The sequence below is a fragment of the Asterias rubens genome, chromosome 22 (genome assembly GCF_902459465.1).
Source record: "Asterias rubens chromosome 22, eAstRub1.3, whole genome shotgun sequence".
NCBI lineage: Eukaryota > Metazoa > Echinodermata > Asteroidea > Forcipulatida > Asteriidae > Asterias > Asterias rubens.
Genome location: NC_047083.1, coordinates 8,550,791 through 8,578,385, shown reverse-complemented (window position 1 = coordinate 8,578,385; position 27,595 = coordinate 8,550,791). Strand labels below are relative to the sequence as shown.

The 27,595-nt window shown below is 39.9% G+C and overlaps 2 protein-coding genes across 3 annotated transcripts; one reads left to right on the top strand and one right to left on the bottom strand.

Moving 5' to 3' along the window:
- Positions 1-399: 399 nt before the first annotated feature.
- Positions 400-7,041, bottom strand: LOC117305060 (BPTI/Kunitz domain-containing protein-like). Its single transcript, XM_033789774.1, has 5 exons — positions 6,879-7,041; positions 4,893-4,980; positions 3,933-4,082; positions 2,658-2,813; positions 400-1,747 (listed from the first exon to the last, which is right to left on the bottom strand). Exons 2-5 carry the CDS (start codon positions 4,960-4,962, stop codon positions 1,587-1,589), a joined length of 537 nt encoding a protein of 178 aa, XP_033645665.1. The 5' UTR covers positions 4,963-4,980; positions 6,879-7,041; the 3' UTR covers positions 400-1,586.
- LOC117305057 (general transcription factor IIH subunit 1-like) lies at positions 6,103-26,849 on the top strand. Of its 2 annotated transcripts, none has more exons than XM_033789771.1 (12): positions 6,103-6,278; positions 17,038-17,199; positions 18,355-18,656; positions 19,178-19,349; positions 20,011-20,160; positions 20,914-20,996; positions 21,734-21,855; positions 22,508-22,699; positions 23,028-23,145; positions 23,772-23,862; positions 25,097-25,305; positions 26,149-26,849. In XM_033789771.1, the coding sequence occupies exons 2-12, from the start codon at positions 17,046-17,048 to the stop codon at positions 26,233-26,235; spliced, it is 1,680 nt and encodes a 559-aa protein (XP_033645662.1). In that variant the 5' UTR covers positions 6,103-6,278; positions 17,038-17,045; the 3' UTR covers positions 26,236-26,849. The 2 variants fall into 2 exon arrangements, with proteins under 2 accessions (XP_033645662.1, XP_033645661.1); XM_033789770.1 differs by lacking the exon at positions 6,103-6,278 and adding an exon at positions 15,611-15,718.
- The last annotated feature ends 746 nt before the right edge of the window (positions 26,850-27,595 follow it).

Here is a 27,595-nt window from a genome sequence, read left to right as displayed (position 1 = left end):
CCTCACATCATTTTTACACGGCCTTCATGGCCTGGATATTCAAAGTTAAATCCGACGTACATGCGTGGCCTATAAAATACCGCAATTTTCGAGGGGATCGGGATGGGGGGGGGGGGGGGGCGGTAGCTGGCGACGAAAAAGATCACAAAACTTGAAACAAACTGTAAGGCGGGGGTCTGTCATACAATTTAATAGCAAGACTAGCTCTCATCATAAAAGAACCAAAATTTACACAGCGAAGTAATCAGGGTACGTGTTACCGGCAAACATTAATACCTCACCAACGGATGTACCCACTCTAAACACCAAAGTACTGAGCGGGTAGACTGCCGCAGGGGTTTGGGTAAACAAAGTTGAAGTAAAAAGGGCAAAAATAATATTGAGTAGTCAACAACAACAGAGCAGACAACAAATTCTTCTGGTTTTGATTGCTTAAAATTTATTCGACTAAATAGACAACTAAAGCTGCATTGTGAAAGGGTGAGAAAAATAACTAACTTAATATCTAAAGGAATAAAACAAACATAAGAACTAAAAGACATAACGGCAGTTGGCGATTTATTTCGTCTCTCTGGAAAACTTTCGGGTCAGAATTTAGCCGGCGGATTCAGGGGGCCGGACTCATGCATTTCTGGGTCACAGGGTGACCTACTTCTGGTAGTGGGGTGAAAATAGTGTTTGCTGATAAAGAATGACTTGAATGCTACACGGCTAACTAAAAGGCCATTGACTGCCACACTAACAACGTTATGGGTCCTTTTGATGATGAGGCCAAAGCCGTAATGCCGAAGCCGTCATTACATCATCGGTAGCCTATTGCTTGTCCCAATGCGCATGATCAAAGCGAAAAGGATTTTGGCTGAACTCCAAGGAAGACGGGAGTCATTGATTTCCCAAACTGGACCATTCCATTATAGAGGTGGGGGTGGGGGTCAGGGCCCAGGAATGTCCCTTCGAAACCACTGCTTGGGCTTGGTCCATCTTAAGGCTCCTCTGGAAGTTTTTAACGGGGGAGGGAGCCCAAGGAAGTCAAGCCGTGATTTCGAAAACTCCTTGTTATTTTTATTTTCGCAGCTGGACAAACTTAGGCCTATTCGTTACAAGTTATCACCAGTTGCCTTTATTTGAAGGATGGAGAGCAAGTCTTTAAACCGTGTCGAGACTATTAACTACGTATACTTAAACCGTACTAAGCAGAGTTCTGTCGTATACTATTAGACTGCTTCTTGGAAAGATGTCTGGTCCCCGCCGCACTGTCTGGACGAGACGGTAAAGTCATTAGAGCACATTTTGGTTTGTAAGAGCAGGTTAGACTGGTCCCCTAAAGACAGGTACTTGCTTTTCAGAACCAGTGATTTCATTGGATAATCATTTTAACATGGATAAACGAGAAGTGACGTAAGCTTTCTAAATCTGTTTTTTGATTGGCCCGAGACATTTTGGCAGCTGCACTTGCGGTCGTCTGCATATTAATCTATATAGGTGAAAGGTGAAGATGAACGGGAATCGACCTAGGCTATATAGAGGAGGCCACACTCTGTGGCGTATGATTCGCGAGCCTTGAAGTGTGGCGTCAGATGTTCAAGCTAAGAGCAGGTATCCTGGCAATCTTCAAAGCTCTCAAAGTTGTTTGAGTTGCCACCGCAACCGCCGTATATGAACTCGGTGCACACGCCCTCTGAGAAAGACCATCGTTTCTTAGCCATGCGGCATGGTCCTGCATCTTTGGCGGGTTGGTCGCACGTGTCTGTTAAAGATGGGAAGAAAAGTACAATTATGAGACTTTCAAACACTGGGTGGCAGCAGACTTACAAGATACTCACGCAGACATAAAGAGCGCAGTGCCTTTAATCTAAATTGATTTATGTCTGTTGGTGTTCCCATACAACACCATGATGATTCATTCGCTGTGCGTTAGACCACTAACGACTTAGTCTTTACGGAAAGCAGTAGACCTACATCAGTTGTGTTTTCATTTACCAACGCACACCATGGAATCCCGGCTTTTGCCCGACTATGCTCGACAGAGGCAACAGAGGCCTTTATAAAGAGAAATTGCCTTGGTGCCCTTCCTTTCAAAAACAACGCATAATAAACAGGCCTGAACATGCGTCAATTAAACAGCCAATAAAGGATGGTCTCATAGATATTACAGTTGTCTAACAGCTGCAGCCCATCCAGGAAACATAAAACATATAACGAGTCTCTTACCTCACGTTAAAACATGGTAAAAATGGGTTTTCTCCAGAACGCTCCAAGCCAAATTTCTGAAACACGTGGGGTCAAACAAACCCACACGACAAAGGAATCGTGACGTACGTGGCGGCTATTTGGTGTGGAAAATAGCAGCCTCAGTTTGCCAAAGTTGGAGAACTATGTTCAAAACCAATAGGGGAAATTCGTCACTGGCGTCCAGGGTCATTATAATAGATAAGCCGTTTTTGTCTCTCGGCTGAAAAAGCCGCGCGACCGGGTGCATTTTTGACTCGAGATATTTATTACTAAATGCAAATTTTGAGAGTAAGTTATTAACCGGTATCTGCGATGTCTATTTGGTCATAAAAAGGTAGTAGTTTACATTTTTGAGATTATCCTTTATTGGCTCTTTAACATCACTTGATTGGTTATGGATCAATAACATTTCACAATCTGCTTACCGTAGCAGGTACCCTGGCAGTCTTTCAATGAATGAAAGTTGTTTGCGTTGCCTTGACAACCACCGTATATGAACGTGCTGCATTCGCCATCAGCAAAATACCATCGTTCCTCGGCCATGCGGCACGAACCTTCATCTTTGGGTTTAGCACAGACGCCTGCCAAAGACGGGAGGAAAGTTACAATAACATTAATAGGAGACTTTGAAACGCTAGGTGGCAGCATAGCCCTGGCGGCCTTACACTTTCGTATTGCACTACAGTGTGTACAGAGTAGGGCTAGGTACGGTGGCAGCAAACTTACAACGTGGCAGCCACTCTATTTTAATTAAGATCAATGGTGGCAGCAAACTTACAAGGTGTTTCCATTGTTTACGTAGTTTGATAAAATAATGCACATAATATTATTATTGCCGAGACAACGCCGGTCTGGCATGCAGGAGATTATGGTGCCACGACCGCCCCCCCCCCCCGAAAATTCGGTCCCCCACATGGCAAACAATGGGTGCGTTCGTTTAGCTTCCCCAGGTCGACCCCGGTGGGTGGCGGTTTCTTTTTCCCATGACGAACGTGTGCAGATAATAACCCACGTTCGTCCTAGAAATAAAAACCCGTCACACACCGGGTCGACCCAGGGAAGCTAAACGAACGCACTCTGTGTGCACACTACTTCTGATGGCGCTCTCTTTCTTTAGCCCATGTATATTATTGTTAGTAGAACATTTTTGTAGAACATTTTTTCTGAAATTTTAACGAATTAAACATAAGGACTTTTTGAACATTACGTATGTGTTATTAAAGGCAGTGGACACTATTGGTAATTACTCAAAATAATTATCAGCATAAAACCTCATTTGGTAACGAGTAATGGGGAGAGGTTGATAGTATAAAACATTGTGAGAAACGGCTCCCTCTGAAGTGACGTAGTTTTCGAGAAAGAAGTTATTTTCCACGAGTTTGATTTCGAGACCTCAAGTTTAGAATTTGAGGTCTCGAAATCAAGCATCTGAAAGCACACAACTTTGTGTGACAAGGGTGTTTTTTCTTTCATAGTTATCTCGCAACTCCGACTACCAGTCAAGCTCAAATTTTCACAGGTTTGTTATTTTATGCATATGTTGAGATACACCAAGTGAAAAGACTGGTCTTTGACATTTACCAATAGTGTCCATTGTCTTCTGAGCAGACGATTTTTGTTTCATCTAGCTGCATTTTGGCGCTTCATCTGTGTATAATTATATTATTATATTGTGGATAATTATAATTAAGTAACCTTACATGTATCCTTGCAATCCTGTTCAGTTTCAAAGTTGTTTGCGTTTCCCTGGCAACCACCATAGGCGAACAAGATGCATCTACCGCCAGCGAAGCCCCAACGATTAAAACCAGCTCTACACGGCCCTCGTTTTAACTCCAGATCGCAAGTTCCTAAAACCCATAACGAGAAAGGTAAGGTAAACGGAACGTACACTTTTAAAACTCCAGGGTCAAAACTGATCCGGATTAGTTCGGCCTGGCCCATTTGGGGCAAGTTTAACCGGGAATCTGTTTCAAAATGACCCATAAATGATTCAAACTGACAAGAACAAATCTGAGGAAAAATCACTTTCCTAGTATTATCTGGGTCACTTGACCCGGAAATAATTATGTCATGCTCAACGGGACTCGAACCAGGTCAATTCGTTTGGGACCTCAGCCGTTGGGCCGCACATAGTTTTTTTATGTTTTTCGACTGGCACTCGACTGGAAAGTACTAATGATAAAAGTTGTGCATTCAGTCTACATTTAGCTTTTGATTTAGTTGCGTATTTAAATGAACACGTTGCCTTTGATCGGTCGAGTTGGTCTTTGAAAAGCGTTTGTAACCGTTTGTTTTAGAATGCATTATGGTTAGAAAGATGTCTTAAAAGTAGAATACAATGATCCATACAAAATTGCCTCGAAATTGCGTGGTTTTCCTTTTACTTTGCGAACTAACGAACTAACACGGTCGGCCATTGGGAGTCAAACATTTGACGCCCATAAATGGCCGACCGTGTTAGTCGACGAGGTAAAAGGAAAACCACGCCATTTTGAGTGATACTTGTGCGGATCATTATATTCTACTTTTAAAATATCTTTCCAACCATATGCATTTTATAACAAACGGTTACAAACGCTTTTCAAAGACCAACTCGTCCGATCCAAGGCAACGTGTTCCTTTAACCAGTTTGAATATTTGTTTTTGTATGAACTGACCAGTTTCCGTTGCATCGGAGACTAGAGCCACGGCCAAGAACATGGCAAGGGTTGCACATAAGGTATCCATGTTGTTTGCTATCCTTTCCTGCAGTTAATGGTAAAAGAAAGTTAAATTAATGTCAAACATTCAGATTTTCAAACATCCGCACCCTTCGGATTGACGTATAAGCCAAGGCAAATATCGAACAGAAAAGGGGTTCGCCCCGGTGTTCCTGGTTTGTGGCAACATATTGCGCCACAGCACATTGTAAACCACTAATACTGATGCCATAAAGGAATAGTTATCATACTTCATGCAAGACATAGCTCCACATACCTTCATCAAGGAAATAATACCGAGTGCTTTGATACACCCATAACGGGGTGTGATAAAGTGCTGTTTCAAAAACCTAGTATTGCCTTCAATGGGTGCGTTCGATTAGCTTCCCCTGGGTCGACCCTGGTCTGCCCCCGGTACGTTCGAATAGCTTCGACGCCATCCAGGGGCTCACCCGGGTCAGCCCCTGCTTGAGGAACGGATCACTTGGGGCTGGCCCGAGGTGCATGACGTCACCACGAGAGGCGAGGGTGAGTGATCGTTCGATTAGCTCTTGTCGGGGGCTCACCCGAGTGAGCACCGCGGGGTCGACCCAGGGAAGTTAACGAACGCACCCATAGATATGAAGACACCGGACTAATGTCAACAGGGTGTTTGTAATCAAATGTTATAGAAAAGTTTGCGGTAACACCATGTAATAACAATCTCTAAATGAGTTGGGGTGGTTCTGAAAAGAACCGTTGGATTAACTCGACGTTTCGATCAGTATGCTCCCACCATGCAAAGTTTCAAATCCTACTAATCAAATGTTGTTTACTTTGCCAACACAATACTGTCTCAGAAGCCCTCTGGTGCCCTTTGATAAACCTGTGTTAAGAGAAGCAATTATGGTTATATGCCTTGCTCAAGAGCAGGGAGTGTCGTGATCAGGATTCAAACACACACTCTGGTATTTTAACAAAAATAATTGGTCCAATTTCATAAAGCTATACATTCTGCATAGACAGTGTAACCAACAGACTTTGTAATACCCAGTCAATTGAATAGGTAGTTACTTTAATTCATCGAATTCCTGTACGCAACTCTCAGAATTTATAAAGAATACTTGCAGTTCGCTGAGGCGTTAAGGATGTGGCGCGGAGCTATCCAGCATTGGCAGCGCTTGTCTCAAATCATTCCTGCACAAGAAGCGACAGCGGCAAGACGTGTTTTGAGTCCTTCGTTCTTTCTGTTATTTTGGTTAGCAATTTTGAGTTGACTTATGTTTATGTTCCGCCAATGAATCTTATGACATATAGCTCCATGCCACAGCCGATGAAACCTAGCATCATTTCATTGGAGTTCCAGTAAGTTGCAATAATTATTACTTTTAAATAATGAGAATTGCTTCGTATTAATTATTTATTGTACAACTAGTTGAGCGTGCAGACTTGCATGGCTTTATATTGTACAAATTGTTGAGCGTGCAGACTTTCATTGCTGATCATTGATAATAAAATTGTATCTTTTTGAGCATGCGGACTTTCATTTGTTCCACTTAGGGCCTATTACAAAAATCAGACCTTTTCTGAAGAGAGGGCCATTTCGTAGTTGACTCTATTTCCAGGGTCCGTGAGATTATTCTGGTAAATCATTGGAATGAATATCAAGAACGACCATGTATTGTCGTGTTGTCTGACATGCCACTTGGTTCCAGACAGTTTGTTGGCTAAGCAAGTTATGGGTACCAGTCGTAGCAACGGTAGTTGTATGGTGCTCTGGCTGGTAACCAAGTGCTAAGCAAGAGTGTTTTGTGCTTAGCAAGTGTATGTGCTTACAAGCTTTACAAAATTGTGTCTAGAGCTCGAGTCGTATGCAGTAGACCACACTAGTGACAACAACACCGCACAGGGATGTGCACCACGGCCTGCACCACACCGTACAAAAATAAATAAATTTTACTGTACCTTTTTCTAGATGTCGGAGAAAACTTCTCGGTTCAATTGATAGCTTCGTCAGATGAATGGTTTCAAGCCAGAGTTAAGATGACTATTATATACTTTTCGTTGACGGGTTGCATTTCAAAGTAAGCACCACTTTGCCGGCTCAATTAACAGAACAGGTGGTCTTGTCACGCGCTCGTATGCAAATGATTTGACACAGAAATGGCCCATTCAACCAATCAAAAGCGTGTGAATGATATAAGTGACAGTGACACTGTTAAAAGCATGGGCCTGTCACCCGATCTTATGCAAATAATTTGACGCAGTAATGACTCATTCGACCAATCAGAAGCGTGTTTGTTATCAGTGACAGTGACATGTGTTAATAGTGTCGGGCCTGTCACATGATCTTCATTCATTCATTCATTCAAACTGATATTTATTTCCATACTTCATGAAAACAGAGTACAAACAATGTTTTTAAGGAATAACCAATAAACAATATGCAAATTACATGACGCAGTCATGTTGCTTTCCACCAATTAAAAGTGTGTTTTCTATAGTGATAGTGACATGTGTTAAAAGTGTGGGACTGTCACACGATCTCATACAAATGATATGACGCAGTAATGTGGCTTTCCACCAATTAGAAGCTTGTATGTAAATGATATCAGTGATAGTTACATGTGTAAAGTGTGGGCCTGCCACCCAATCTTATGCAAATGGCCAAATATTGAGTCAACATTTTCACAGATTTTGTTACTTCATGCAAAATGTTCACAGATTTATTTTGTTTTATAAATGTTGGGATAGGCCCTACATCAAATAAGAATACTACTAGTGTTTATACATGTAAACGAAAGGCACAAGAAATGACGTGTTTTCTGGGCAAATAAGGTTTCAACTAACCTACTTGGTGTAAAAAACAAAACAAGCATTGATATCAATGTAAACATAAATCATGTTGGTTAAACTGATGTGACAAAATCGACCCGTATAAAAGGTTTCACCCGGGAATTATTATTGATTCATTGTGTTAGTTTCTGCATCACAGATGGTTTTTATGTATATCACATAAAGTAGTTACAGATGAGATTATAATGATCTTCTTTACAAAATGTTGTTTTTTAAACTCTGTTTTCTAAACAGAACATCGTACAAACTCGGGTGAACGGAAAGAGGAAATTTTCAGCCCTTTGTAATAGTTGTGCATGTTTCGTTAAAGCCGTTATACACTTTCGGGACAGAAAAAGAAGAACAAAAATCACAGATTTACAAATAATTTACAGGGTTTAAACAAGGTGATGGTGAAAGACTTCTCTTGAAATATTATTCCATGAAATGCTTTACTTTTTGGGAAAGCATTAAAACAATTATAACTTCTCGTTATCGAGAATTACAGATTTATTTTAAACACATGTCATGACACGGCGATACGTGCGGAAATTGGGTGGGTTTCCCCGTTATTTTCTCCCGACTCCGATGACCGATTGAGCCTAAATTTTCACAGGTTTGTTATTTTATATATAAGTTGTGATACACGAAGTGTGGGCCTTGGGCGATACTGTTTACCGAAAGTGTCCAATGGCTTTAACTTTTTGGACAAAACCAGGGGTCAATTATAAAATTGTTCGGTCAAAGTTGTCAACTGCACCACGACTATTTATTGCAAATAAACAGCCCGAAGCCCGAGTTTTATTCCCATTCATTAAAGGCAATGGACACTATTGGTAATTACTCAAAAGAATTATTAGCATAAAACGTTACTTGGTAATGAGTAATGGGGAGAGGTTGATAGTATAAAACATTGTGAGAAACGGCTCCCTCTGAAGTGACGTAGTTTTCGAGAAAGAAGTTATTTTCGACGAATTTGATTTCGAGACCTCAGATTTAGAATTAAGGTCCCAAAACCAAGCATCTGAAAGCACACAACTTCATGTGACAGAGTTTTTTTTCTACTTTCATAGTTATCTCGCAACTTCGACGACCAATCGAGCTCAAATTTTCACAGGTTTGTTATATCATGCATATGTTGAGATACAGCGAGGAGACTGGTGTTTGGCAATTATCAACAGTGTCCACTGCCTTTAACTCTTTGTGGAATTCACCCTTTGACTCGGTGTAAGCCTGTGCTTATTCATGGTGCTATCCACTCCATCACCCTTTGTACCTAATGCATGTATGTTTTATAACTTTATGATTGTGATATTTGGAAATAAACAAAAAAACAAACAAACAAACAAACAAACAAACAAACAAACTTAAATTATTGAGTAGCGACAAGGTAAAAGCATAATGATGACAGAGACAGGAATTGTTTTCATTTATTGTTCATACCTGGTAAAACATAACTATTGACAAAAATAATGGCTGAAGGAGTTTGCTAACCAAAATGTCTGTAGGCATGCGTGAATGTAATTAGCATAATTTCATGCGAAGTGCTAATTAATAAAATTATTTAACGAATTCATGACACAAGTGACTTCAGTGCTCTGACCGCGTGAGGGCGTTTTCAACACAACAATGATTGCGTTCGATTAGCTTCCCTGGGTCTACCCGCGGTGCTCACTTGGGTGAGCCCCTGACAAGAGTTAAACGAATGATCAGTCACCGCTCTAGTAGTGACGTCATGCACATGGGGCCAGCCCCCAAGTGACCCACTCCACATGCAGGGCACTGGGGGCTGACCTGGATGAGCCCATGGAATGACGTCAAAGCGAGTCGGGGGCAGACCGGGGTCGACCCAGGGAAGCTTATCGAACGCACCCAATATTGCAGTTTAGTCTTGTTTTGACTGCTTATAATGTTGTTTTAGGGGTATCGATGACCAGAAAAAGAAAAAAAGTATACAACAATAACACCAATTGTAACAAAACAGTTCGATTTACTAGTGTTGGACATCCGGTAAAATTTGTTTTACACACGCCCTCTCGTGGTCAAAATTTACTGCTAATAATTCATTGGCAAACATGATTTTTTGCTTATAATGAGGAGTAACATTTATTCTTTGAAAGACCCAAAGACATCTTAAAACGACAGGAACGAAAAGAAACTATGAATACCTCGTTACAAAGGTTGGAGCTAAAGAAATTGGCAAAGTCTTTGTGTCAGTTTCCAATCAATCAAGTAATAGCAATACTATGTGAATTAAATCAAATCAAATCATAAGAAAACTGATCATTTTAAAGTTCGGTTGTTTTTTCTGCCATTCATAAGTCATTGCAGGAAAGTTACATTGGCCCCACACCGAGGAATTCTACAGAAAAGGGAAATAATTAAACAACATTTAATAGCAGTACCCCACAAACCTTAGTGCACAATGCAACACTAGACCCGAATAAAGTTTTTCGTTGTTCAACTTAAACCACAGCCAGAAAAGTTCTAGAAAAGGGAACAGTAGAAAAAACAATTAATAGTAGGACCCCACAAGCGGCACACAAGGTTAATGTGTGCTTTTAACAAAAATTGCAATTCAAAGAATAAAATAGCATAATTATTATAGTAAATGAATAGAGGAATCTTTGTGATATGAATTGAACCAACTGGACTGGCTCGTTGGTCAAATCCCGCCGAAAGAGGGCGCCCTGTAGCGATTTAAAACTAAGCATAGATTATCCACTATCGATCACTGACGTCTTGGGCCAAGACTAGGTGGTGTTCAGATCATGGCTGTGCCGCCTAGTGGACACATTCGGCTTCGCAATCGGCCTCGGTGTCGAATCGGTTGTCAGTACCGCCGCAGCCACCGTAGGTAAACTCCACGCATGTACCACGCGCGAATCCCCAGCTAGGAAAACTCCCTCTGCAAGGTCCTGTTTCAATTTGTTGGCTGCAAACATCTGCAAAGAAAAATGGACCCATAATTTTTTTATTTATTTATAGGCCCTGCATGGACACGTTATTGGTTATTGCTCAATACTGTTTTGTTACACTAAAAACTAACTTTGTAGCTAGCAGTGGAGAACTGTTGATAATATGAAAACATTGTGAGAAACGGCTCCCTCTGATGTAAGCTGCATGCTGGTAGAGACCACCAGCATGCACCTCCACAGTTATTTTGCGAAAAAGGTCTTTGCACACGATGTAATTTCAGTATAGGGCGCCCTCTTTCAATACTTACTTGAAGCGTCAGATTCCATGATGGTTTGAGCAAACAGACCAACAAGCAAGAGAAGAGTAGCGGTGGCACACAAGACTTTCATAATGGAGGTGATCTGGAAGTGAATTTATTGAGAGATTTTACTTTGTGAGCGTTCGACAAGCTTCCCCGACGTGTCGACCCGCGGTGCTCATTCGGGTGAGAGCCCCCGAGACAAGAGCTATTAATCGACGATCAGTCACCCTCTCGTGGTGACGTCATCTTCTCGGGCCAGCCACAAGTGACCCGCTAGCTTCACAAGCAGGGGCCAATTTCATAGAGCTGCTTAAGCAAAATATTTGCTTAAGCACGAAAATAGCTTGCTTATTTTACATTATGTTACTGGCAAAAATGTCATGCCACATACATTGCTTGTGACTGGTATTTAGCTATTGTTTACTTAGCATAACAATTGAATGGAGTCTTAGCTGGTAATCTGATTATACGAAGCAAGGATTTTTTTGCTTAAGCAAAATTTTGTGCTTAAGCAGCTCTATGAATTTTGGCCCAGGGCACTCGGGGGGCTGACCCGGGTGAGCCACTGTAATGACGTCAAAGCTTTACAAACGTACCGGGGCAGATCGGGGTCGACATCGAACGCACCCAGTGTAAAGACCAGGTTTTTGAAGGCACTGGACACTATTGGTAACCATTTAAAATAGTAATGTGTGCATAAAAACTTACTTGGTAACAATGAATGGAGAGTTGGTGACAGGATAAAACATTGTGAGAAACGACTCCCTCTCAAGTAACGTAATTTGGTGACAGGATAAAACATTGTGAGAAACGACTCCCTCTCAAGTAACGTAGTTTGGTGACAGGATAAAACATTGTGAGAAACGACTCCCTCTGAAGTAACGTAGTTTTTGCGAAAGAGGTATTACTCAAAGACTTCCGCTGAAGCCATTTATTATGCATCTGAAAGCACACACTTAAAGACAGTGGACACTATTGGTAATTGTCAAACACCAGTCTTCTCACTTGGTGTATATCAACATATAAATAAAGTAACAAACCTTTGAAAATTTGAGCTCGATTGGTCGTCGGAGTTGCGAGATAACTATGAAAGAAAAAACACCCTTGTCACACGAAGTTGTGTGCTTTTAGATGCTTGATTTCGAGACCTCAAATTCTAAACTTGAGGTCTCGAAATCAAAACCGTGGAAAATTACTTCTTTCTCGAAAGTTATGTAACTCCAGAGGGAGCCGTTTCTCACAATGTTTTATACTACCAACCTCTCCCCATTACTCCCTCGTTACCAAGAAAGGTTTCGTGCTAATAATTATTTTGAGTAATTACCAATAGTGTCTACTGCCTTTAACCCGGGAATGTTTTTCCTTTTTCTATATTCTCTTGCAACTTATGGCCAATATTGCTCAAACAATTTGCACAGGTTTGTTATTTTATTCATAATGTTTGGATAGTGGGCTTTGACAATCAAACGTGTCCACTGCCTATAAAGATTTATGCAAAGGTTCGGTGATTGAACTTGGCTTTTACGCACGTTCCTCAAAAACTCATATCGTCTTGCTTAGAATTAAAGTTTTTGTCGTAAATGCTTTTGAACGATGATAAAGTTTTGGTGATTTTTGGTAAAATAATTACACAAAAACGAAAAATGGGTATTAGGGCTATACAAATTTATAAACAATCAAACAATGATAATGATAATGAAAAATTGTACATTGCCATGTTTGGCAGAAAGGATTCCTACATAAAAACAAACTCAGCTAACGATTGCACTTAAAACATAAACTGAACAAGTGAAATTTCAAGTTAGTTTTGAGGCTGGAGAAAGTGTCTACTAACTATTATACTAGTCTAAGGTTATGGAAGAGCATTGCATTAAGATGTTACTTACACTTTTCTCGATGTCAGAGCTGAGACAGTTATCAATACACGACTGGTAGCTTCGGCAGATGAAATAATTTCAAGTCATGAAGTCTGGCTATTTATACCTGTTGTTCAATGTAAACCCTTCATTCTTGTGATTGGCTGCTCAATAGAAGAACAGGTGGTCATCCCACGCGCTCGTATGCAAATGAGGGGATAAAAAATGACTTTCCACCAATAGAAACGGATAAAAAATGTATCGGTGACAGCTTGCAATATTGGCACACAACATTGTGGGGGTCCTGCTACGCGCTCATATGCAAATGATAATGACGCAATGATGGCTTTCCACCAATTAAAAACGGGTAAAAATGTTATCGGTGACATTAATGACACACATTGTTTGTGAGTTCAATTGTTTTAAAGGGCAATGATGGCACGGTGCTGTCGTCGTTAAAACGTCGACGCGCTATAAATATTTTTGATAGTTTATTATACATTTTCAAAACAAAGGTTTGAAATTACAGCTTTTGTCGATAAATCTCACCCTAGTGTGGCTGAGGTCCCCTATTAAAATATAGACTTGGACTCGAGCCGTAAATCACGAAGACAGCAGTTGAGTATATCATGCCAGAAATATAAATTATATTAAATAACACTTTATACTTTAAAGGCAGTGGACACTATTGGTAATTACTCTAAATAATTATTGCCATAAAACCTTTCTTGGTGACGAGTAATTGAGAGAGGTTGATGGTATAAAACATTGTGGGAAACGGCTCCCTCTGAAGTGCCATAGTTTTCGAGAAAGAAGTAATTTTCCACGAATTTGATTTCGAGACCTCAAGTTTAGAACTTGAGGTCTCGAAATCAACCATCTAAACGAACACAACTTCGTGTGACAAGGGTTTTATTTTTCCTTTCATTATTATCTCGCAACTTCGATGACCGATTGAGCTCAAATTTTCACAGGTTTGTTATTTTATGCAAGGCTAGTCTTTGACAATTACCGATAGTGTCCACTGCCTTTAAACTATCAGGTACTGTTAACGACAGACACATGCTGTGTCGTTTAAATCCTATTATGTTCGGCCCATCTGCTGATTGGAGACAATCGAAAACGGGTAAAAAGGAAAGAAAAACAAAATGGGGAAAAAATATTGATATCCCTTTATACTTTTTCCAGAAGACGATCAGAGCATACTGATTGAAACGTCGAGTTGAAACCAACGGTTCTTTTCAGAACCACCCCAACCCATTAGAGATAGTCATTACATGGTCGTACCGCAAACCTTTCTATATCGTTTTTCCACCATGCAAAGTTACAAATCCTACTTTCCTTTATACTGTTTGTGTCCCAGCCCCTTCTGAAACAAGTTTGGAGAAATTTTTATTCTGAAATTTTGCTATGGTCAAACTATTGTTATCCTACCAATCACGATCTTTAAAGACACTGGGCACCTTTGGTGATGGTCAAAGACAAGTCTTCTCACTTTGTGTATCTCAACATAAGATACACAAAAAATAACAAACCTGTGAAAATTTGAGCTAAAATTGGTCGTCGAAGTTGCGAGATGAAAATGTTACACGAAGTTGTATGCTTTCAGATGCTTGAATACGAGACCTCAAAATCTCATTCTGAGGTCCCGAAATCAAATTCATGGAAAATAACTTCTTTCTCTAAAACTACGTTACTTCAGATTGAGCCGTTTCTGACACAATGTTATATATTATCAACAGCTCTCCATTACTCGTTACCAAGTCAGTTTTTATGCTAACCACTATTTTGAGTAATTACCACTAGTGTTCAGTGCATGGACCGGGTTGTGTGTGTGTGTCTGAACAACACATTTCTGACGACCAGTCAACAATAACTCATAGTCTGCCATTGAAACATGAACCACATCTGACGGAAAGATTTGTGGTCTTTGTAAACAAACACGGTTGTTTGTTTCAAAAAGTCACTAAATCAATTTCATTATCGCATAGAAAAATAATTTTCACTTTTGGTAACACTATGTGAAAATCTCTATTAGTAAGTGATGGTTCTAAAAAGAGCTGGTGGTTCTGGCAAAAGGAAAGATTATTTGGTGCATAGTTTCAAATCCTACCGCTATTATTTTTTGTGGTGAGTAGCTCCAGGCCTTGGAAATGCCTATAGAACACCCCCCCCCCCCCAACCCGGTTCTGAGTGCCATGTCAGACATTTTGCATTGGCCAGCACTCTGGGGTAAAGATATATAATTTTGGACAATTCAAATGTACCGAAACATTACCGAAATAATCATTTCCATTGATGATTTTATTTTTTAAAGGATGGGGTGGATTAGGGGCCACGGTGCTTATAGACTTGTGGACAAGTCGTTAAATGTCTGTCGCGTTGATAGCGTTCCGACTCTCCCCGCGATTCCCGCGGTACTCTACTACTGCTGTCACGACTACAATGGGGAGTAGAAGTCGGCAACCAGCAGTCCGCGCGAGAGCAGTGATCTTGCCATAGCACCGCCGCAACTCGACTACCACAAGTCTACGGTGGTTATTACGCATGCAATATTAAATTAATCATACGAAATATCGTCTATGTTATATTTTTACTACCAATAAAAAACCTTTAGTCCCCCTCAGTTTGAATTCGTTCCGTGATGGGTTTGGTGAATAATAATCTGTCGGTAACACCCCCCCCAAAGCCTCTCCCAGACACGCCCCTCCTTAAACATTGGCGCATTAAGCATTACTTACCAAGAGAGGGCGCTAGTCATTTCGTGACACACGCATGTTTTTTATTATTATTTTTTGCATTTTCTGTCGGAAACATCGTCAGCGAAATAACTTCGCAATGTGAATGAACTATGGAAGTTCTAATGTTGTTGTCACAAAGATAGCTTACTGAAGGTAATATTGTAAGACTAGTTTTGGTTAATTCACGAAAGATAATGAAGATAACACTACTGGAAGATAATCGGGGTTTGAAAAAAGTCACTGAAGTTTTAATTGTCCGTAAATTGGGCAAAATACCATTAACTCTCTAAATTTAATAAATAAAATTCCTTAATAACTATTACTATTGCTGTAAGTAAGCAAAAATAGGGTAACCGGAAGCACTCATTTTATTTGGCCTTACATATGATACTTGACTTTGGGGAGAAGCCCCATTTTCCTGTAAATTCCAATTCCAACAACAATCGCTTTTTTGATTTTGAATTTGATGGCCATTCACTATCATCAATCATTCAGAATTCACTTCATTTTCATAACAGCAAAATCATCCAAGCGGATTGGCGATAGTGTCTTTGTGAATAGGGAACAGGCCTGATGTTTTTTATTAATTATTGTGCTTGTTCAAATACAAAAGGTAAAACCAAAAATGCATGCTAAACTGTGTCTTGCAAAAAATAATTAGACTATTGTCCAGCGGTCCTACTACTTCGTCAACTCGCCGTCAACTCATTTTCGTGCCGTCAACTCATTAAATTTACATGAAAAATCTATAAAAAGGGGGCACGGAAGTGTTAAGTCTGGGCTAAACTACATATTTCTCAAGGTTTTCGGTACAAATTCATTCACAAAACGACTTTGTGTTGATTAAAAAAAAAGTACCAATCATTGCAGCTTGGGCCAAGACTAATCATTGTGAAAAAGCAAGATGGCGGCCTGCAGTTTTTTGGCTTCGAGAATTTTTTTTCACGAGAAAAAAAATCAATTTTTATTCCGAAATATGACCTAAAACTTACGCGAATGCTCTTTGAGCTGATACTTTACAGTTCTATGCTTCTTTTGTGGATTTTAAATGTATATTGGAGGAGTTGACGGCGAGTTGACGGCGCAAGTGAGTTGACGGCGAGTTGACGGCAAGTAGTAGGACCCTTGTCCAGTTTTAAAGTGGATTTCCCCCATCAAATTCAAGCCCTGATTGACACTTCTACTTCTGTTCCATGGCATACATGTATGTGGTACTCGGCAATGTCCGTAACAGCGTAAGGCAGGATATAACGGCAAGGAAAAAAATTAATGTGCATGTGCAGCGCTGGTCCACTCTTCTCCTAGAACTATGAGGTTCGTTCCGCTATATTAGCGGAACGAACCTTGGTCGTTCCAGGAGTAGGTCCAGTCCATACAGTGCCAATTTAATAAATTTATAAAGAGTAAAAAGGGGATCCATGAAACTATGACACAATGACTTGTGACCTTTTTCCCCTTCTTTTTTTATCAAGGGAGTAAAATGGCGACATCTTCAGAGGAGGTGCTGCTCATCATCAACCAGGTCCGTCTCCACAAGAGTGATGGGTCGTTGTATCTCATGGCGGAGCGCCTTGCCTGGCAGGATGACAACAAGGACTACTTTGCTGTGAGTCACCACTACAGAGACGTCAAACGTAAGTTATAAACAATGGAGTTGTCTCGTCATAACCAGTGTTGTAGCAACGGTGGTCGGTGCTGGGTGGCCCTACCCAAGACTCACAATTTTTGCCCAGCACTCTGACTGAGCAGTTTACATTGAGCTGCCCTGCACAGATTTCAAAATGTTATCCAATGTGGGTTAGTCTGAGACATAGCTAATGATAAGGAGCATCAAGTGTCACAGAGAAAGAACACAGTCAAAAGGTCATTCAACTTATTGCATGGCCCCATAATAGGAACAGTTTGGAAACCTGAAATGCCTGGACCCAATTTCATAAAGCCTGTAAACACACAAATTTGCTTAGCATGATTTTCTTTCTTGATAAAAAACAAGATTACCAACCAAATTTTAATTTGTTGCATATTGCTTTTTACTGGCACTCAGCTGTTGTTTGCTTATCCTGAAAATCATGTGAAAATTTGGTTGAAAATCCTGTTTTTATTAAGGAAGAAATGTCATGCTAAGCAAATTTTTGTGCTTACAGGCTTTATGAAATTGGGCCCTGGACTTTGAAAATACTTGATTTACTGCCCACCACTAAAATTGGTCTAGCTACAAACTTAACCCTTGTCCTAACCAAAGCAGGCATTAGGCTGACAGTATGAAACTTTAACCCGTTTACTGCTTGGTTGTATGGTTGTACCATGATTCAAGGAAATTCAAGCAATTATATGTTTGGATAAGGGACATCCCCTAAAAGATGAAATTCCTGGTCTTAAAGCCATTGGACACTTTCAGTAAACAGTGTTGTCCAAAGGCCCACACTTTGTGTACCACAACTTCTGTATGAAATAACAAACCTGTGAAAATTTAGGCTCAATCGGTCATCGGAGTCGGGAGAAAACAACGGAAAATCCCACCCTTGTTTCCGCGCTTTTCGCCGTGTCATGACATGTGTTTAAAATAAATCCGTAATTCTCGTTAACGAGAATTTATATTGTTTTGCTGTCTTCTCAAAATGTACAGCATTTCATGGAATAATATTTTAAGAGAAGTCTTTCACCAAATCTGTGAACTTTTTTTTCTTTTTCTGAACCGAAAGGGTCCAATGGCTTTAAGCATGCCAAGTTTCAAGTAAAATTTACCTCGTGTGAGACTATTTTGGACTTCTTTTGTTTTCTCCATGAAGAACAAAAAATCAGCCAAGAAACCAGCATTAAAGTCCAGCTCCAGATCGTCCTACACGACGGCAAGAGCAGCAAGTTCCACTTTGCAAACCGAGAAGGCCCTCCCGCTCAGACGCGGGACAGAGCCGTCGTCAAGGAGCTTCTCCAGCAGCTCCTGCCAAAGTTCAGGCACATGGTCAACAAGGAGCTGGAGGAGAAGAATCGGATCTTGCAGGACGACCCCGAGTTGTTCCAGCTGTACAAGGATCTCGTCATCAGCAAGGTGATGACGGCAGATGAGTTTTGGGCCAACCGCAAGTCCATGGTAAGAGGTGTTCTCCAATTCCTCAGTAAGGACATAAGACTAACCAACTTTAATCTCCCTCTTTAAAAAGAAGAAACTACAATGCTTGCACAAGTAGAAAATCCCTACAGAAGATGGCCTCAGTTGTCCCTTCAAAGGTTTCCATTAGAGTGACCTTTGTCATGTCAAATGAAAATAGCCTTGCATTCTCAAAGATGAGATTTTAGGTCTGCAGTGTCTTGTTGGGCTGCAACCTTCTTCAACTAATAGACGTAGGTGAGTCTCCTCCTGCCCCTGCTCCAAGTGCCAGAAGTCACCGTGGTCCAGTGGTTAGACTGCAAAACTTGCAATCACAAGGTTGTTGGTTCGAATCATACAGAGAAGAAGTATTGTCACCTAGTAATACTGAATCACAATTTCTTAGATTGACGGGAAGATCATCCATGCTCCAACGATGGGTTTCCACAGCACTAAAGGGAAATGCAGCTAGGTCTCTAGATTTCTCTAAAAGCAAATTGTGTTTCTCTTTTCCTTTTGCCTAGGTCAAACCAAAAGAGCCGAGTGGTAGTAGCAATTCTTCAACAGTCCCGCAGGGCGTTGGGGTATCGGCGGCATTCTTATCCGATATTAAACCACAGACCGATGGCTGCAATGGGGTCAAGTATAACCTAACAGCAGATATTATTGAAGCAATCTTCAGAATATATCCAACAGGTACTGGCTGTAGAATTTTCTCTTAAAAGGTTTGGGTACTTTTTGTACGACACAAAACACCATGTCCACAGATTAACATTAAACTTACACGGTTTGAATGGTAGAACGGTTTCCTTAAAATATTACCAGCAGAGGTGCTGTTTTTTTGAGAAATGAGTAAAACAATGTCTCAAAATAATTTTTTGTTTGTAATTCTTAATTGCGTATCAAAAACTTTTGATCAGATAAGTAAGATCCTGTTGAAAACTGCTCATTCCCAAACTGGTGACTACCGCCCCAAGTTTTTCACAGGCAAACTCGGATGTGCTTTTCATTGGTGATTCACGTCATGTAACAAATACTTCATTTTAATTTAGACTGATTTAAGAAGAAACTAGAAATCAATAGGAAACTTGCGTGTACAACCATGTGAAAATCTCTTTTGTGGGAGTGTTGGCTCTGAAAAGAGCCAGTGAATGTTTCCCCTGAGACAGAGCAGAGTATACTGTGCGAAACGTCGAGACCCAACCGGCTCTTTTTAGAGCCAACACTCACCCTAAGAGATTTACACATGGTTGTACCCGCAAGTTTACTATTTATTTATAGTTTCTTCCTATTTATCCACACCATGTAAAGCTTCAAACAATACTGAGACTAATTTTTTTCTTTCTTGTTCTCGCAGTGCGCAAGAAGCACGCTGAGAATGTCCCACAGAACATGGCCGAGAAGGAATTCTGGACGCGCTTTTTCCAGTCACAGTATTTCCATCGAGACAGAATCCACGGGAGTCAGAAGGACATCTTCACCGAGTGTGCCAACGACGATGAAAAAGGTTTGTTGAAATACTGCTCACTAAGCTTTCTTTGTGAGCTACATGTACTTGGTAAAAGTTTGTTTTGGGGGAATGCTATTTAAAGTTGTTTTTAATATGTTTGTTTATCATTTAAATGTAATTTTGATATTTTGTACACTTCTAAATGTTTCGTAATTATCAATTCAACAAACAGGCCCCAACCTCAAGGTTTTGAAAAACTTGAAATACATAAGCTTGGGCGATATCACGATATTATCAAATATCGCGATATTAATTTGGAGATGATTTCGATATCGGATGGATTTGGTTTTAATCGAAATATCGATATATCGCGATATATATCGATTAAATATCGCGATGTATTTGCTAGCTGAGACATCTTGCACCCCATAGGTTTGGAGTAAAACCAGAAGAATAGGTCATTAGAACACCTCTCTTATGCCATTACTGTCTCTTCTACAACTTTCACTTGGAGTTTTAAGACTGATGATGTCAAATTTCATTAATCGCGATTATATCGAATATCGCGACATATTGTCGGCGATATATCGTGAATAAAATAAATCGATATCGCCCAAGCTTAACTTGGAATACATTTGCCGTTGACGTTGTGTGTCACACTGACAATACCTTCACGTCATGTGTGGAAATTTGCTTTGATATACCTTCATGCTGCAACAAAATGGCTATACAATCCTGAATCATTTAAAGTTAGTCAGTCTCACTTGTGGTTGGTCATTCAATTTTTTCTTTCTTTATCTGTGCTTTCAGAGATGAAGGAAGAAGCCAACTTGACAAGAAGCGACCCACTGCTAAATATCGAGGGTTTGTCCGACAATACCTTAATAGATGACGTAAGTAGACTGGTACCCTTAATTATTGGCAGCCTACTATTATATAGACCTTTTCATTGTTGATAAACAACGCGCTGGTTGGAATGGACGGCCGAATCATATATAAAAACATTCCATTGTGTTAACTTGGGGTGCCATGGCCGAGCGGATAAGAGCACCAAACTCAAGCTCTGGTGTTTCTGTTCAGCAGAGTGTGGGTTCGAGTCCCGGTTGTGTCCCTGAGCAAGACACTTAACTATAATTGCTTCTCTCCACCCAGGGGTAAATGGGTACCTGTGAGGGCAGAGATAGTCCTTGTGATTGATTTAGCTTTGTAGCACATCTTTGTTGCATAGGCTGTTTACTCCTCAGGTAGCTGAGATGGTTTAAGAAATGAATTACGCACAGTGACCAGGGAAAATAATGTCGGAAGTGCTTTTAAACTTCTCTCTGGTTGAAAAGTGCTGTATAAAAACTGGTTACTGTTATTATTACTAATATAACGTTGTGAATGAAAATGATCTTGCCCTCTCAAAGATGAAATTCCAGCCATCGATTTCAACCAAACTTTTCCTAACTTAGGATTAATCTTAGGACTTAGGATGAGTCAAGTTCCATATCCATAGACGTTAGGACACATTGAACCCATCCTAAGTTAGGAGGAGTTACTCGTTCTAACTCGAGGATTAATCCTAGCGTTTCGTGAAATCCACCGCTGGCCTGAGACGTGGCTTGACATTTTGATTTTTCTACTCTAGGGATACGGGTCTAAGAAAGAGGGGCCGAGGTCTCAGGCCACCAACCATCTCATCAACGCATCGATAATCAAGAGGTTCAATCACCATAACGCAAGAGTCTTAAGCATGTCACAACAAAAAGGGTGAGTAGTTACTATTATTATTATTATTATTATTATTATTTATTCGGCCAGTGTCAAAAACAAATCCATACAAGTAAAACAAAGGATAATAAGACTTCAAAAAAGGTAACTTAAATACAGGGTAACTAGAGGAGCGGTATTAGACAAAAGGGTACAGGACAGGTACGGGATGGTGGAGGAAGGAAGAGGAAGGGACAACAATCCATTCTAAGACGGCCAGGATAAACAAAAGCGTACATACTACACTATGACTCAAAAGCCTGCTTATCCAAATTATTATGAGAAAATAAAAGTAGCTATTGCAAACTGCTTACCAACCACAAGGACCTACGGTTTAAATGCCTGACGTTTTGACCATTGCAGAATCTTTCTCAAAGGCTAAACGACTAAACAATGTACAAAACAATGTGTCATAAGATACTGCTTTAAAAATTTCTTTGCTAAGCAAAAATTGAGTCGGGCACCAGCCACACAAATGTAAACCTTATGTTGTTTCGGCTGACAACCTTTTTCTGCTAAGCAATATTATTCTGTGCTTAGCTAGTTTTTGTGTTACTTACAGGCTTTATGAAAACGGGCCCCCATGGACGTTAATTATCAATAGAGCTGAGTATGATCTTAAACTTGCATTTATGTGATCTCCCCCGAACAGCGCCCCGACAACGAGTAACGGTCTCCCACCAAGCATTGCAGCTGCCGCAAACGCACAAAACCATCAAGACACCAGCGGTCAAACAGCGCCCCCTACAAAGAGGAAGCGTCTAAAAGAGGCCATTGAGATTGACGACTTGACCCCAAAGACGAGTACCACGCCCGTCGTACTGAAGCTGGAGAGAACAGATAGGTAGGCTAGAGACTAGCATGAATGTCCCAAAGCGCATAATCAGATAAAGAATTGGGTGTTGGTTTTAGCCTTTAAAGACACTAGACACTATTGGTAATTGTCAAAGACCAGTCTTCTTACTTGGTGTATCTCAACATAATGCATAAAATAACAAACCTGTGAAAATTTGAGCTCAATCGGTCATCGAAGTTGCAAGATAATATTGAAAGAAATCTGTGCACTTTATAAGTTTTCATTAATGTTATTTGTTTTTACTGTGTACAGTCAGGGCATGATAAATAGGAATATTCAAATTTTGAACATTGTTGTTGTTGTTGTTGTTGTTTAGATATTACCATGGGCCAACTCCAGTCAACCAATCACAATACAGCTCCTCCAGTGAGGTTCGGCAAGCAGTGCAACACGTTAAACAACAATTATCGGGGCCACAGACGAACCTAACGAAGGTAATGTAGAACCTTGCCTATCGTACGACTATCAAAGTGTATTGACCCATTTCACCAGGGTCCAATTTCATAGAGCTGCTAAGCACAAAAATTTGCTTAGCATGAAACGTTTGCCCTGATAGAAACAGGATTTCCCAACCAGATTTCTACGTGATTTTCAAGATAAGCAAACAACAGCTGAATACCAGTAACTAGGAAATGCAACAAAATGGAAATTCGGTTGGTAATCCTGTTTTTATCATGGAAAAGATTTCATGCTAAGCAAATTTTCGTGCTTAGCAGCTCTATGAATTTTGGCCCTGACGTCATCATCAGAAAAATCTTGAATGCGCCATACTGGTGGGCAATTTCACTGTGCGTTTTTTAATATAACTCTATGCCATGCGTTATGCAGTGAAGTGTGTATTTTAGGCGACGCGGCATTAATACACGTAAACCTAACCTGCTCACCAACATGGTGAGCGTGGCACCAGTCGTCACGTGTGAAGCGCATGCAAGGGGTCAATATAAGATTTGAGGCATTGCATGGTGAGGTATCAATACATAATTTTTGTTTGACGTGTATGAAGTACTTCCTCAAAGCAGGCACTAAGAATTGACTTAATTGAGCATACTTTGAATGACAGGTGTTGGCCAGTACGACAGCGGGTGTAGTTACGAATGAGCTGACACCAGGGGGCGCTCTAATGGGAAGGAACACCGCACAACCTCTACACAGTAAGTTTGACTTTTTAAATATTCTTTCTACTTTAATACTTCAAACAGTGCATACATTTTTTGCTTTAGAAGATGACTCGAAATTCTAACATTTATAGCAAACAAATTGTTATTGTACGGTTTTCAGTATCTGCCCTTTTAATCCGTCTTTAGTTCACTTTTTGACTTTTTTTTAGGCCTACTCTATATATTTGTAGCTTTTATTGTTAGCTTTTAGATTTATACTAAGTTAAAGCCATTGGACACTTTCAGTAAACAGTATTGTCCAATGGCCCACACTTCGTGTATCACAACTTACATATAAATTAATAACAAACCTGTGAAAATTTAGGCTCAATCGGTCATCGGAGTTGGGAGAAAATAACGGGAAAACCCACCCTTGTTTCCGCACGTTTCGCCATGTCATGACATGTGTTTAAAATAAATCCGTTTCTTGATATCTAGAATTGGTTATTGTTTTAATGTTTTCTCAAAAAGTAAAGCATTTCATGGAATAATATTTCAAGGGAAGTCTTTCACCACTACCTTCTGTAAACCCTGTAAGTTATTTGTAAATCTTTTTTTTTCTGTACCAAAAAGGTCCAATGGCTTTAAGTTAATAATTCATAGTAGGCTCAAACAATTTGCATCTGATAATATTTCTTTTATGAAATCCCGAAAAATCTCCTCACCCGCCCCTAAAAACAAAAGCTCTCTAAGTTATTTTTTAAAGTTAGTAATTCATTAAGTGTAGGCTCAAACTCTGTGCATCTGATAATTTTCCCCTTTGTTCTTCAATGAAGTCCCAAAAATCTTCTGTACACCTCCCCTTTACACCAAAGACACCAGACTATCTGACTTGAAATCCTACCATTTATTCAGTTCATAATAATAGATTGTATTGGTTTGGGGTTTTTTGTGGGTGAATTTTTGAGATTTATGTGATTATTATTTTGATTTATGGTGACCAATTAACAAATTTCAAATCTTAAGCTTCTATTTACTAGTTATATGCCAAACTCTTTGTATCTAATAATCTTTTGCCTAGACATTTCTGAATCTATAATAGATTGTATCATTATTTTTATTTTGAGATTTATGTTCTTATAATTATAAATGGTGACTACTTATCAATTTTCTTTATCTTTTTTATTAGTTGTAGGCCCAAACAGCTTGCATAAGTTATTCATGCTTTCTTTCTTCTTGAACTCCCCCAAAACCTCCTCTCTCCCCTTACCCCTCCCCCCTAAAATAGCTCTGTACACCAAAGACATCCACGAGGAGTTGAAACACCTGTATGCCGCCCTCTCTGAGGTCCTACGCCATTACTGGTCTTGTTTCCCAGTGGCAAATAAATCAATTGAGGAGAAGTTGGTTCGTATGAAGGGAACGTTGGAGCAGTTTCAGGCGAGGAAGCTCCAGCCATTCAAGGACTCCCTGGCCAAGCAGCATATCGGTGCAAATGTGAGTTTTTTTGTTTGTCTGTCTGTTTTGATAGCCTAGACTGGTCCCCTTTGGACAGGTATTGATTTATTTGTACAATGTATACACATGCACATCGGATTTAACTGCAAATTCCCAGGACCATGAAGGCCATTTGAAATGAATGGAAGGTCAAAGGTGATTTTGGACGTGGGCTAGTAAAAGGCAGTTCTCTGTTGTAATCAACACGGACTATTTTCATAAAGCCTGTAATTTTCAAAACTGGTTGAAGATTTTACATGATTGCAACTGGTGCCCACTGAGTCTTTGCTATAGCACAAAAGCAGTGTTTTCTGCTTAGCAGCTTTATGAAATTGGCTTTAATTAGCTTGGTAGGATTCCAACGCACAGCCTTATGATAGCAAGTCATGCATTCAAACCACTTGACCACAGTAATTGGGTAGAAGTCTTTTCAAACACAAATTCAATAATTGAAAAAAGTTCCTGAGGCTGAAACGATTGAAAGTATAGACGATGTGACCTCTGACGTCACTAGAAAACCTTAACATGATTCGCGCGCGTACCGCCGGGCAAAACTTTTTTGTTTTGGCAGCCAGCTAGAAAGTGTATGAAATCTTACCATGACTTTGCGTCTTTTTGCCGGGTGAAACATGACGTATACAATGGTTTGTCAACAGAGGGCGGTTTGAATGTAAACATAGGTCACATCGTCTAAAGACAAGTTCTAAATGTTTGCAAAATTAAGTATAAGTATTGAACAAATCATTTTTAAATATCTAATGATCTATCTCAGTAATGTCTTCAACAAATTTATTAAGATTTTTTTCTTCAAAAATACCATTCTGTTTCTTGTTCCTTCTCTAGGTCACAATCCACATGGAAGAGTTGCTCAGCACAGCTTACTCCAAGTTCACCGCCTGGCAGGCCAAGAGGGCAGGTCAAAGGTCATGACACGTTAAAAGGCAGTCTTGGGAGAGCTTTGTGTTCTTGAAGAGCATTCTGAAAACTTTGACAAGAAAATGTTGCGCAGGGAACAATATTGAGTTTCATTTGGGAATGAGTTGTCCCTTTGGCAACGGTGTAGGCACGCACGATTCTCATTCACTGTCTAGTCTAACCGTCTCCAACCAAGGTCCAGTTTCATTAAACATGCGAGTACAAAAGCTTACTAAGCACAGGCAAATCTTGCTTAGCGAAAAAGGTCACCAGCCAAAACACTGTACATTTACCATTACTCTGGCTGTTAAAAATCCATTTATAACATTTCTACCTTTTCAAACCGAGTGCTTTAACAAAAGAGATCAAGGAAAATTTCTTAACGGGAGCAGTGCTCAGTTTACTTTCATAATACAAATCCATAGGGATATTTCTAAGAAAAAAAGAGTCAAAACAATGGGAGATCAGAGAGGTGTCCCCTGTTTACACATGTTTGTTCTTGGATGTGTACAGAAGCTCAGTTTTATTTAAACTATAGACAGGTCTGGGTATCTTCTGCCACCTAGCGTTCCCAACTCGCCAATTAAAGGCAGTGGACACTATTGGTAATTGTCAAAGACTAGCCTTAACAGTTGGTGTATCTCAACATATGCATAAAATAAAAAACCTTTGAAAATTTGAGCTCAATCGGTCATCGAACTTGCGAGATAATAATGAAAGAAGAAAACACCCTTGTCACACGAAGTTGTGTGCGTTTAGATGGTTGATTTTGAGACCTCAAGTTCTGAATCTGAGGTCTGGAAATCAAATTCGTGGAAAATTACTTCTTTCTCGAAAACTATGGCACTTCAGAGGGAGCCGTTTCTCACAATGTTTTATACCATCAACCTCTCCCCATTACTCGTAATCAAGAAAGGTTTTATGCTAACAATTATTTTGAGTAATTACCAATAGTGTCCACTGCCTTTAAATTAATAATATGATTCCAACAAGGTCATGTATTAAATGTTAGGTTTCGATGAAAACATACAATGTTTACAACGTGCAGTTTATAAAACAATATGATATATAGGTTTGGAAGTGTATACTTTTTGTAAATACCTTCGCACAGCAAGGTCGTAAATATCCAGATATTTTAAATACTTTTAAAAGGGGAAAATAAAATGATCTTGTTGGGCTAAGGACATTTAAAAAATAAACTGAAAAATAAGTGAAGTAAGAACATATTATTTTCCGTTGTTCATTCTTGTTAAAGGGAAGGTACTCGTTTGGTAATTACTCAAAACAAATATTAACTCAAAAACTGACTTGTTAACTAGCACTGGAGAGCTGTTGATAGTACAAAACTTTGTTAGAAAGGACACCCTTTGATGAA